Source organism: Perca fluviatilis, chromosome 7 (genome assembly GCF_010015445.1).
Source record: "Perca fluviatilis chromosome 7, GENO_Pfluv_1.0, whole genome shotgun sequence".
Taxonomy (NCBI): domain Eukaryota; kingdom Metazoa; phylum Chordata; class Actinopteri; order Perciformes; family Percidae; genus Perca; species Perca fluviatilis.
Genome location: NC_053118.1, coordinates 33684802 through 33698397, shown reverse-complemented (window position 1 = coordinate 33698397; position 13596 = coordinate 33684802). Strand labels below are relative to the sequence as shown.

The window sequence follows — 13596 nt, the reverse complement described above, 5'->3', positions numbered from 1 at the left end:
ACTCCCATGTCAACCTTCTTCTTAAAACGAGGATGTGATGTATCCTCATGAAATCCGTCCTGTTGCAGAAGGCAAACTGCTGAGCTGGCCCCGGCCTCAGCAGCACGACTCCTAATACTGATATGAATTATTAATTTGACGCATTCATCACACTTCCGAGAAGAAAAGAGAAAAAAGGGAAAAGAAAAAAAGACATGGGGGAGGGGGGGGTGAAGGGGAGGGGAGGGGGGGGGGAGGAGGGGGAGGGGAGAGGGGGGGGGGGGGGGGGGGGGGGTGTATAAGTGAGAGATAAGTTGATTGAGATTGTATATGAATAATATACAAATTGATTATCTATTTTATTCGAAGATTTATGATTTGTGACGAACTATGGTTAACTGCTCCTCAGATCTCTGCAGGGTAAATCCAGACAGCTAGCTAGACTATCTGTCCAATCTGATTTTCCTGCTGCACGACTAAAACAACTTTTGAACGTACACACGTTCCACCAAAACAAGCTCCTTCCCGAGGCTATTTTGCAGAGGCACCGTGGCTCTGTCCCGCCCATGACGATTGTGATTGGTTTAAAGAAATGCCAATAAACCAGAGCACGTTTTTCTCCCATCCCTGTAATGCTGTGTTGGCTAGCCAGACCCTCCTCCGCAGCGCTGTGGAGCAAGGTCTGGCAAAGCGAGACTACCCTCTGGCAGGCTCTTATTTGGTAAGAATCGTCCACTTGAGATTGCACTCAAACTAAATGATTAATTGTTGTATATAGCCACAGAGAATTCTGAATTTTGATTGGCTGGCAGGTGTTCATTGTTTTCTTTTCAATAAAAGTATAACCAGACTTCCGAAAGTGACCTTTCTAAAATTAAAACTCCAGTAACAAACTGTAGGTGGCAACAGCAACAGTACCCCCATCTAGACTGCAAACATCACATCAGCGTCGCGCTCGCGTAACGGCAGTGTTCACGCGACACTGAAACAACTGTCTAAACTGGTTCCGTCTGGTTTGAGAATTTCAAGGCGTTGCGCAGCAGAGGAGCAGCCAAACTGTATTTTTAAAACAAAAAACTTCAAAGAAAAGTTTATTTATATGCCACTTTTCAAAAGGCTTTAAAGAGAATGACAAAACTTTAATAATTAAATGATAAAATAATGATAAATCAAATATGTAGTAAATTGTAGTAATGTAGTAGTGTTTTATTGGGCATCAACATCACGTATACGCGCATGTAACACATGCCTCTTGCATTTTACATTACAAACACAATTTGCATTCTAATTCATTTTATTTGGTAGTTGTAATGTGTAAATATTTGTCGTATTTTTTTTTTTGTGGCCATTTTCGGCCTTTATTTTTGACAGGACAGCTGAAGATATGAAAGGAGGGGGGGAGGGAAAGGACCGCAGGTCGGAGTCGAATCCGGGCCCGCCGCGTCGAAGAGGAAACCTCTATATATGGGTGCTCGCTCTATCAACTGAGCTATCTGGGCGCCCATAATTGTGTATTGTAATATAAATTGATGAAACCCATAAACATTAATCTATAGTTTAAATGAGAGAGAGTACATCCAGAGTAATTATCTATGTGTAAATATCCATCTGTGTAAATAGTATTTGTGTGAACTGTGAATGTATTTTAACGTTATAAGTATTTGATCCTGTAGCGTTGATCAATTGTCAGTTAGTAGTTGTTTCATAGTTATTTTTAATAGTTATTGAGCGTGGCAACAGAAATAATTCCTGTAAGTTTCCGTCGATTATTACTTAGTTTTTACTGAGAGCAGGCTCGTATCCCTCAGATTCCGAAGGCTTGTTAGCAAATAAATGATCAACGACATCGGAGCCGTCTGTGGTTCTTCCGTTGGGGTCCAACTGTCAGCCGTTAGTCTACAACCATCACACAACACAACGCAGAGACTACCATCAGCGGCAATAAAAGTGTTAACAGGGACGTTATTAACTGTACACAAATGATGAGAAGTAAACATCCGTTGAACGCGCATTGATGGAAAATAGACTTGAAGCGTTAATAAATGCTTTAGATCACGGTTGCACTTGAGACGGAGCCTGCAAGAACTTGTGCAGACAGTGGCATACTGTGGATCAGGAAAAGAACGTATCTGTTGCGTGAGACAAGCGAGTGAAAAACGCGTCTGAAACGCTTGTGGTCGAGACACCAGGTTAGTCTTCGTTGGTGTAACTAAAGATATTAGGTTTCACAATGTTTACAAATAACTTTTTTTTTGTTATCTTTGTCTCGCATGCCAAAAACAAACATTCCTGATAAAGTTTGATTGCTGTAAGCGCTGCTGATTAAACTGTTAAGGCGGTTGACATTAAACAGAGAGAGGATATTAACATTTAAGGCAGACAAGTTTATAACGGGCTCCGTTGATAGCTTGCTGCCAACATGAGGTGAACATAGTTTATTTGGGTTAGAATGGCATTAAGAACTTCAACAAGCTCATTAATTCCCTCTCATTGAACTCTGAAAGTTGCTGTGCATTAACACATTGTTAGAGCAGCGTGCTGGACAGAGAGAGTGGCTCTGATCACAGAGAGCTAAACAGTGACGTACTGACAGCTTCAACAGCTAATGAAGAGATGATGTCACACCGTCTCGCTACGCTAACGAGAAGCTAATGAACGGTGGAGCCGATGACCGCCAAGTCAGCCTCTAGAGTAAACAGGAGGGGAAAGGAACCATCACTTTGCGCCACACACACACACACACACACACACACACACACACACACACAGAACCTCCCATACATTGAACTGAAACAAAGGGAGAGACAAAAGCTAAACAGCTGCTTGGTTTCAAAAACAGTTTTACACCAACCTTTACTACAGCACGCACGCATCGACGCCACACACACACACACACACACACACACACACACACACACACACACACACACACACACACACACACACACACACACACACACACACACACACACACACACACACACACACACACACACACACACACACACACACACACACAGAGAGGGGAGAAAGTGTCTACACATGGGTGTGCAGGTACAAGTGTGTCCGTAACAGGTTGTGTCCGTTTAAACTAATGTGTCTTTGTGTGTGTGTGTGTGTGTGTGTGTGTGTGTGTGTGTGTGTGTGTGTGTGTGTGTGTGTGTGTATCCAACTGGGTGTGAGCTCACAGCTAATCACCTAAAGACATGAAGTCCATAAATCAGCAGAATACAACTCTCACACTGTAAATCTACACTAACACGTCATCGCTCTGTGTGTGTGTGTGTGTGTGTGGTGTGTGTGTGTGTGTGTGTGTGTGTGTGTGTGTGTGTGTGTGTAATGTACTGTAGATGTGGGTGTATGTTTGTTTGAGTTAATGAAAGACAGCAAAAGTGAGCGGGAGAGTGAGATTTACTCTCTAAGGTAAAATTGACCTCCAAGAGCCAGAAAAATTAAATAAATCCATACAGTACATATATTTTCTGCTGCCTATATGCATTTAGGTTGCAGTGACAGAAGACTGAGTGAGGTTGGGTGGCCCTGGAGTTTCTTCTCCCAAGCAGTGTCCTCCAGCGTCCCCTGGGGGTTTCTGAGGTGTTATCAGGCCAGATGGGCTATCTAGCCTCCTGCCTGTTGTGAACCTGCACTTGGGTCTCCTCTCAGAGCCGCCCTAATCAGATGCCGAACCACCTCAACTGGCTCCTACCCACAAAAACCTTCTACTTCCAGAAACCACTCGGGGTCACATCGTACAAGCCGTTTCTTCCAAACACCCGTCTTTCATTACCCACGTGAACACCCCAGACTCTCAAGCAGAACTATGTGAGTTGTGTCTGACCTGGCTGTAAGTGGCGTCTAGCAGTGTGTCCAGGTTCTGCAGTGGTGCCGGGGTTTTGTCTTTAAATCGAGTCAGCAGGCGGCGCTGGATGGCTCTGAATTGGACAGCCCGCTCGGACAGCAGATCCTGGTACTGCTGAGCACTGACACGCAGCTAAAACACACACACACACACACACACACACACACACACACAATGACTTCTCATTTACTTGGAAATGCGTGTTTCGGTCACTTGTAAGGTCAACTGAGGCATCAACTTTAGTGTGTACCTGGAAGTGGTGGTCTACAGACAGGAAGTACTCCTGCATAGGGAGCGGCCCACTGAAGCTTTTCTTGAAGTCTTTGACTCCCAGTTTGGAGAAATGCTTGTCGAATCTCTGGACCAACTCCTTCACCACCAACCACATGTCCTCAAAACAGTCGCTCTGAATACGGTAACGCTCTTAAGAAGTAAAGAGAAAAGTAAAAGAAAGGATCAGTATTAAAAGGTTGCAAAAAGCCATTTAAAAGATATCTAAAAAAAAAAAGGTACTAAAATGTTTAAATAGATTCTAAGAATGAAATAATAGCAAAGGCTATCTGTGGTAAAGGACTATGAAAGATATAACAAGGTTGGTTAGAGTTAGAAACGCATCAAAAGTATGAAGGTTAAAGTGATGGTTGAAGAGTCATGATGAACTGTATCAAACAGGTGTCATTAGGATATATCAAAAGGTCTTAAGACATGGCCAACGGTATCAAGAGCTTAGTCAAGCTTTATAGAAGTGATGGGAGAAATAAGATACGTTGAAAAGAGGTATAGAATGGCGTCAATGGATATCAAAAGGTTTAAAGGAGGTATCAAAAGGCAGCATTATCAGATTATCAGATATTAACCTCTTCCATTCCATCTCTCCCTACCATAGACCCATTTTTGTGACCTTAGAACATCATGCTCAATTATGTATTATTAAAGGGGAACTATGTAGTTTTTTTTAGCTTAATTTACCTCAACTGAACAGCTTCGGAGTCATTGGAACGGTTATATGACTTTTTTTGTTGTTGAATGGTGGCCGTCTCGCTTCCCCCTACCGCCTGTGAGCGGAAAAACCACCCTTGCAACTTTCAGCGTGAGGAAGTATCGTGTGATATCAGGTCTCGCGATGTAACAAATTGCTTCACGGCGCTGCACACATACAGGAACCGGCTAGCTATCAGAACAAGGTAGCGATGGAGTATTGTCGGAGGAACAGAGAAAGAGGAAACGGCAGACTGACTGAGCGAGGAGTCAGACACCAGTAAACATCGGACCTGCGTTTTCAGAATGGCGAGAACTGAGACAAACAGAAGCCTGCAAATCCGATGCTGACCTGGCGTTCCTGCTGTTGCACTTGTAAGTATCTTTGGGATAAACTCAGTTTAAACTTTGTATTTCTTGTTATTGTGACCTCAGGATGATTGCTATTGTCTGTAAAGGTTTTTATTACGATCGCTGTCTGTTACGGGCTTACTAGCTAGCTTACTTAGCTGTTTACCTCAGTGGACATGGCTCCGTGCGTTTGCTGGCTTCTATGAAAACAAATGCACATGACCAGAGGGAGAAGATGGGAGGGGGGAGAGCCACCAACGAGTTTTTACAACAGTGTTGCCAAATATCTATTCCGAAGCTCTATAGAGAAACCTGCGAGCAAAAAGCGAAGAAATGGACAAAACTGCATAGCGCCCCTTTAAGTTGTTGCAGCAATTTTTGGGTTGATACCATTTGTTACACAGAATTGGTACAAAATGTAACAATTTTCAACCACTTAAGGATTAACAGAAATGGTCAAAAATCACTCCCAAAATATTTTGCCTAAATTTGGAGCGTTATTCAGCCCCCTTCCTGACAAGCTAGCATGACTTGACATGGTTGGCACCAACGATACCAGTATCTTCACTCTAACCTAAAAACTGTTACAGCCTCTGAAACACAGTAATGTCGGCTGAGAACGTAAGCGTCCAAGTGGAGTTAAAGAGGACGTATCAAGAGGTATCAAAGAAATGTCAGATGACGGATTAATATTGGCAAAATATTTTTTTACAATATATACAAATTATACATTGTTTACTGTTAAAGCATTGCAAAATGTTCAAGATGTATGTGATGTTATCAAAAGGTACTTGAAGACTAGTTATCAAAATATAATGAAATTAAGTAAAAGAGGCAACAAAAGGTATACAAATCCATTAAGAGCAATTATAGATACCATTTGGGAAAAGGCACAAGTTAAAATGTTGAAGCCCTGAGCCAGTACTGTATTAGAGATAGATAACTCCCATCTTTACATGTGAACCAGTTGTCATGCAGGTAAACCGGTGTCTTGTGAAAATCCTGTTCAGTATGTAGTGGTTTTCAGACTCACGGGAGGTCTTGGAGGCCACCACGGTAACCTTGGCTCCTGACAGGAACTGGAAAGCCAAACTATTCCCATCCTTATCTTCTGATTTAGCTGAAAACTCTGCCGAGACAGAAAGACAGAGAGCAGTGTGATGAGACAGATAGGACGGCCTATCATGATGCAAGACGCCAACAAAGGTGAACTAGATACAGTCACACTGTTCACAAAGACACACAATATAAGCAGGCACGAGCTTACACAAATCCCTCTATACACAAAAAGCCCACAGTCAGTATGAACACGGAGTCTAAACGGTGTTTAGACGTCGGAGCTGCTGATTGGAGCCGATTGTACCGAAGATAACTGGGAAACAGAACAGAGACTCCCAGCGATGAAACACACACACACACACACACACACACACACACACACACACACACACACACACACATTCATGTCATTTGGCTTTGTGTAACGCCCTCCGCTGGCCCCTTCATTGGTCCTCAGCTTTTAATCAACATTAAATGTACAATCCGTCCCTCTCAGCGGACATCAACAGATATGAATTATATTATATGGTTTCATTACTGTAATTATTAAATGAACTGCATTGATATAGCCCTTTTATCCAAAGCACTTTACAATTTGCGTCTCATTCACACGCACTCACGTGCCTGAAACCATAGGATGCAGTTAGGGTTTAGTGTTTTGACCAAGGAGCCTCCAGCAAGGAGGACAGGAGGAGCTGGGGATCAAACCGGCTGAGCCCCAGCTACTGATAATCGGAGCACTCTGGGATTAATCTACGATGCTTAAAACACACTTTTTTGGTGCAAAAACTTTCCCCACACCAAGAATTGAGCCTGTGCAACCGGGGTGAAAAATCTCAGTTGAAACTCCAGTCATGTTCTTGGGCCCAGAGATTTCTTCCCTATACACAACCGATATAGTCTATATCGACAACGTTTCATTTCTGGGATTGTTCAGGGGCCGCAGAAAATTTCTGCCGGATGACGCTCATTTCAGCCGTCCGCTTTCTTTGTGTTGGCATTTTAAACTACGATGGATTTGTGAGGACTCTGGTTACCTGCTCCTCAGATCTCTGCAGGGTAAATCCAGACAGCTAGCTAGACTATCTGTCCAATCTGAGTTTTCTGTCGCACGACTAAAACAACTTTTGAACGTACACACGTTCTACCAAAACAAGTTCCTTCCCGAGGCTATTTTGCAGCGGCACCTTGGCTCTGTCCGGCGCTTAGCGCCACCCAAGACGATTGTGATTGGTTTAAAGAAATGCCGATAAGCGCACGTTTTTCTCCCATCCCGGAATGCTGTGTGGATTAGCCAGACCCTCCTCCGCAGCGCTGTGGAGGAAGGTCTGGCAATGCGAGACAACAAAAGATACAGCTGTAAAGCAATGGAGCAAATGTGTGTGTAATAGCTGCATGTGCATTTTAAAGGTTCAATGAAATACAATAATTGCCTTTCAGGTGCCTGCGCTGCTCCACTATCTACAAAGTATGTGTTAATTACATGTATGCATAGCTTTTACAGCATTCTTTTTGGTTTTTTGTTGTTAGTTTGTTTCAAATACTCATCTTGCACTCTGCCATGTACACAAAAACTTCCCCCAAACTGTAATCAGACATTTTAACGTAATCCAGTTAACCCCTCCAATCACGTGAAAACTGCAGCTCTACCTTCATCCACATGCTGGGCAGCAATAGCAGCATTACAATGTATCAGAAGTGTGCATTCACATATCAGTTTACAAAACAAGTCTCCACAGCCAAAGTCTTAAACAATGCAATGTGTTTTGACTTCAGATTAAGAGCCTTGATTGTTTGAGAAACTGAAAGCAGCATCAGTATGTGTGAGTGTGTACATGTGTGTGAGTTGTGTGTTTTACCTGGGAAAATGGAGTTGAGGTTGACTGGTGGCTGGTTGGTGTCCACAGTAATCTTAAACTTGGTGGTTTTGGCTGGAGAGGTAGGAACGCACACCAATGCCAAAGGAAGACTGAACTTGGACTGGAGAACCCTGGGAACTCCTGAGAAAAAGAAAATATATAAAAATAAAAAAAAATTAAAAAAGTTTCCTTTTTGTGTTGCATTTTCTTGCCATGTTCTCCACAATTTAGTGCTTTCCAATGCATGCACAGGGTGTCAGCTCCATCTGTCAATGTTAAACGTTTATTTACAAAAACTAAAAATACATAGTCATCGGGTCTCCATTTCCTTAAAGTATTTAAAGTTTTGAGGTTGTTGTGGCATAATAATAATGGATTCCTTCAGCATTATTTTAACACTACTCTCAAACCTCACACATAATTTAGCTCTTCTCCTGAAAAACCTTAAATTCACAGCCAACTTCCCCTTTAAGTGGCACCCATCTCCGCAAAACTCCCCTACAGCGAATCAAAATGAATCAAACGAGGTCGGCACATCGGGTTTTTTTAGGCTTTCTCTCCAAACAGTCAGGTTAACATTTGTTAACACGGTCAAAACTGCAGATATTCAGATTACAGGAGTATCTGAGAGCTGTGAGACCGAGAGACTCAACATCAACACCAGGATTGGAGGGGTGTTTGTCGAAGAGCCGGAAAAAAGGAAGTTTTGTGAAAAGTGGGGGGAAATTTTGAGAAGAAGAAGAAAAAAAAAAAGAGGGGAGGAGGAGAGTTAAGGCCAACTATAACTATGTCCTGAGCTTAAGCAGTGCTGAGCTTGGCAGAAATCTACACTTAGCTAGAATAACAGAGCGAGGGAAAGGGGTGATGGAGGAAAACAGTTGTTGAGAAGAGATGGAGCAAGGGAACCTGGGGAGAGGAGGTGAACTAAACGACAGGAGAGGGAGAAAACTTGAGGCGAGCAGAAAAAAACGGGTGGAAATAAACCAGCGTGAGAGACGGATTGGAAGAGAAATAATATAAGAAACGACAGCCGCGGTGGGAGCGAGGGACAGTTAAATTACGGAATGTTCCAGGTTATTACAGATAGTAATAATTACCTGCTACTACTGTGCACCTTTTTTTTTATTCCAGACATGCAATTATTACGTGATTATGTGAATAATTCAATTTGGTTTGAATGCATGAACTGAGGCAGAGAGAGAAGAAGGGAAGAAGGAAAGCCAAGGAAAACAGTACAAATGGAGGAAAGGCAAGGAGAGAGAGAATGGAGGGAGTCTTTTAAGAGAGGAAGGACTTTGGTCCACTTTCATCTCTCCTCTCTCTCATTGACCCTTTGTCCTAGGTGATTTCAACAAATGACCTTAACAAACACAACAGAGATTGTTAAATCCACATGTTATCAAATTTAATATGTTTGTGCATGTGATTATGTTTACTCGCCTCGCAGTTTTCCTTGGATTGGGGTGGCACCTAAATCATGGTTGCAGCTGGCGTGGTCTTGCTTGAGGCCCTGCGGGGCCCGTCTGTGCTCCAAAATGCCCCGCAACACCACGCAACGCCCTACTATGCCCTGCATCGCCCCGCTACAACTACTATTTCTAGTCATAGTTCCACTATCTTTTTTTTGAAGATTATTTTTTGGGCTTTTCCACCTTTAATTTGACAGGACAGCTAGGTGAGAAAGGGGAGAGAGAAAAAAAAAAAAAAAAAAAAAAAAAAAAAAAAAAAAAGAGAAAGGCAGAGAAAAAAAAAAAAAAAAAAAAAAAAAAGAGAGAGAGAGGGGGGGGGGGGGGGGGCGTGCACAGGAAATCGTCACAGGTCGGATTCGAACCCTCTGCGTCGAGGCATAAACCTCTCATTACATGTGCGCCTGCTCTACCACTGAGCCAACCCGGCCACATAGTGCCACTATCTTTATTGTTACTATAACTGCCACTGTTCATCATACCAACTGCTATAATTATTATGAATCATGTTTCGGTTACACTTTACTTGAAGGTATCTACATAAGAGCGACATGACGCTGTCATGAACGTGTCAGACACATTATAAACAAGTCATAAATGTTTATGACTTAGGGTTCATGTGTTCATGACAGTGTCATGTGTTCATGACAGTGTCATGTCACTCTGATGTAGATACCTTCAAGTATTATAGAGTGTGGTCTAGACCTACTCTATCTGTAAAGTGTCTTGAGATAACTTGTGTTATGATTTGATACTATAAATAAAATTGAATATGTAATAAGTTTACTCAATGAAAACAAATCAGAAGCAAACCTTTTTTTCTGAATGCTAACAATTCTCCGTGGTGGGAAAGCAACACTATTTGTGATAAAGATACTGAATTGTTTGACCCCTGGATTTCGTTCGATTCCTCACTTTAACATCCAGCTGAGTAAGAAGTCTTCAAAGTCAAACTCCGCCCACCAGCAGGTGTAACGGCACGAAGGTTCAACTAACAGCAGAAACATCAGCTCCAGATCTACTCCAAAGTACATGTTTTTAGTCTTTAAAGTGACTATGTGTAAATTGTACACGTTTCTGAAAGTCTGTATCGTTCTGACTGATGATCATAAATGACCTGTAACAGCAAAAGTTTGATATAGTTTTTAGTAACGCCTCTGCCCGGGTGCGATTTTTCCCACAAAGTCACAAAATGTTTTACAGCAGGTAGACGGCGCTACAGAGCACACGTTCTGACGGGTCACAGATTTCGGTGTATCACCGGAAAAGCCTGTTAGTGAGTATCCAGCCAGGTAAAAGGTAACAGGAGATTTCTTTATGTAGGCCTAATTGCATTTAAATTTTAGAAGTTATCTGCTGTAGTTATGGCTGATATTGGGTCAGGGCCATCACAGCAAAGAAGGAAATTAAACGAAGAAGGGAAAGTGAAAGACGACGGGCGAAACCGAGCCAATCTCGGTCAGGCTTTCAACAGATGGAGACAATTACGGGATTGTCAATGATTCAAAAACGTCCCCGAATTGGCCCTCACGTATGTAATATGTCCATTTCATTCATAAAATAACTTTCCCAAGCGGTTGTACGTCAGTAGCCGACATGAAATTACGTCCCCCTTCCATTTAGCGCGGATGTTTTCTTCCTTTTAGTCCGTGTTTGTGTTGGCCTACTATTTCCTTTCCCCTTGTCCCTCTGTCGTTGTGTAAAGCGTCCGTGGGTTTCATGAAATGCGCTTTATAAGTTATTACTACGTTGGTTGCTACAGCAATATCTTAATGCTTTGGCTAGTGACACAGTGACAGTGATAACTTGATCCGGTTTAGCTCACGAGACATCCAAAGTAGGCTAAGTTCCTGTATGCAACGATGCATCTGCAACGTATTTTCTTATTGTAAATGAACGATTTTCTATCTAAGCTAAATATTCATCGCGACTATATGACCTCCCGGCAACGCTAACTCAGTAACACAGCACCGTAAAGAAAACACCTTTACGACAGCAGGTGTGGTAAACAACCATACCACTTTTGTCCAAAGCGGCCGCTAGACACAAACTCAAAGTTACATACAGCCACTTCAAGTAACAAGTGGGTAGCTTGTTTACTACACATACTTTACATTTCTGGTGGCCATTTTTCCAAGCCACACCACCTCTTTTTTTTCCAAAGTAACTTTGACACTAATAAGGGCAGACAGGATGTACACTGTGTTGTATTGCCAGACTCGAATAGGTTTCAAGTGTCTCCAAATTGAATTTCAGAACATATTCTGAAATGAATGAAACCACTGGCTGCCAAAAAGGAAGGAAAAAGCTTTTTATTTTTATTTTTTATGTAAAATGAACTGCGTTATGTTTTGGAAAATGGTCAACACTAAGGTGAAGTATATGTGAACGGATAAATAGGCAGAAACAGGTATGTCGTAGATTCATATTTACCCACAAACCAGGAAAATGAGCAACGCTGAAATTGAAACTTCATCCCAACCCTCCCTCTGAAGTAAGAATGAGACATTTGTTTCTAAGTGTGGGGAATGGAGTTTGAAAAAGGGATGCTTTCTGTTCACTCTCGCTGTCCACTTGTTGCCAGTGTGTCGAATCAGGCTGCTGTGTGGATTTAAACATTAAAACAGGAAACTCTAGTCACCTGGTATTGATGATGGGTGGGGGACAACAGAGAGAGAGAGAGAGAGAGAGAGAGGGAAATACATGCAATGTAAGAAAAAGTCAGAGACTCTGAGAGGGGAAGGACAACAGAGAGAAGATATAGATGGAGATAAACTAGATTTAAACAGATGACAAGATAACGGAGAGAGGAAAGATGGAAGAAGGGATAGAAAGAGAGAAGGGTGAAATGTAGGAAGAGGAAGGGAGTGGAGGTCATGAAATGTTGGTAAAAGGCCCGGGGAAACGTTTTTTCAAATGCAGCATCGCCATTTACTAGTCCCCGCTGTGTGTGCACGTGTGTGTGTGTGTGTGTGTGTGTGTGTGTGTGTGTGTGTGTGTGTGTGTGTGTGTGTGTGTGTGTGTGTGTGTGTGTAAATCTCGTCTTGTTCCACACCACCTCTGTACATTCTGGGGCAGTCATCGCCAGATTACACCCTCAGTTCAGAGATTTACCTTCACGACCCGTGTGCGTACAGTATCAGCGGGTGGGTGGGTGATACAATTTTTCACAAAGCAAACTTTATAAAAAAAAAGAATAATTTCCAACACATCTGTGAGACTGTTTAGGGCCTACAAACATCTGTATTATGTTGAATATATAATTACGGCAACAAATGGAAGTCATCAGTCAAGCTGCGTGCACTGTATCACCTAAAACCTGATATGAACCCACAAACCACATCTGCCTGAAATCTTTATCCCGGTTTAATTTGAACTTTATTCGCATTCTTTTCTTTTTTCTTGCTGTATTGCATTACTAATAGTCGCTAAAACGGACCCTCGGGGAGCACTGAACATTTTATCAAGGAAAGACGGAAGGCAGCAAATACCCAGAGCCACTTTAACTGGACTTAAACTGAAACTGGGACCAACGGCTTCAGATTTCGGTTTCTGGCTGAGCAGGTGAATAAACACGCTTTGGGAAAGTCTAGATTTATAACCAATTAAACGAGTTATTTTAAATTTGTGGGAACTGATCAAAAAACAAGGTAGGAAAGATAATGTGCTTCTAATAGCAAACCTCTGTTGAGGCCGATTGAAACACAAGTGACGCGGTTGTTACTAAATCTAGATTTGTTATCTATCGTGACATTAGAAGTATATCATTTTTATTGCGGTAATATGCAGAATGCACAATTAATCTTTTTTTTGCCCTGCAAGTTTTGATTAAATGAGTGTTCAGACCAAAAAAAACACAAAAAAAAGTGTGGAAATGTTGACAATATCTATCTATCCATCCATCCATCCATCCATCCATCAACAGGCTTTGTGGACACATTGTTCCAATTTCCAACCATTCTGTATCTGCTAAAGTCCCATCCTGAGTCACGTCACATTCAAAGGAGCTGCCGAGTTAAAATGCTGGACGGTCATTTGTCAGCGT

General features: G+C 42.2%; 1 protein-coding gene across 2 annotated transcripts in view; it reads right to left on the bottom strand.

Moving 5' to 3' along the window:
* Window positions 1-13596, bottom strand: part of bbs9 (Bardet-Biedl syndrome 9) — a 190189-nt gene that overhangs the window by 124432 nt on the left and 52161 nt on the right. For both annotated transcript variants that reach the window (XM_039806472.1, XM_039806473.1), the window contains 4 exons: window positions 8086-8226; window positions 6201-6296; window positions 4089-4261; window positions 3818-3970 (listed from right to left, as the gene is read on the bottom strand). In XM_039806472.1, coding sequence (XP_039662406.1) covers window positions 3818-3970; window positions 4089-4261; window positions 6201-6296; window positions 8086-8226 — 563 coding nt within the window. The remainder of the gene's footprint in view (window positions 1-3817; window positions 3971-4088; window positions 4262-6200; window positions 6297-8085; window positions 8227-13596) is intronic.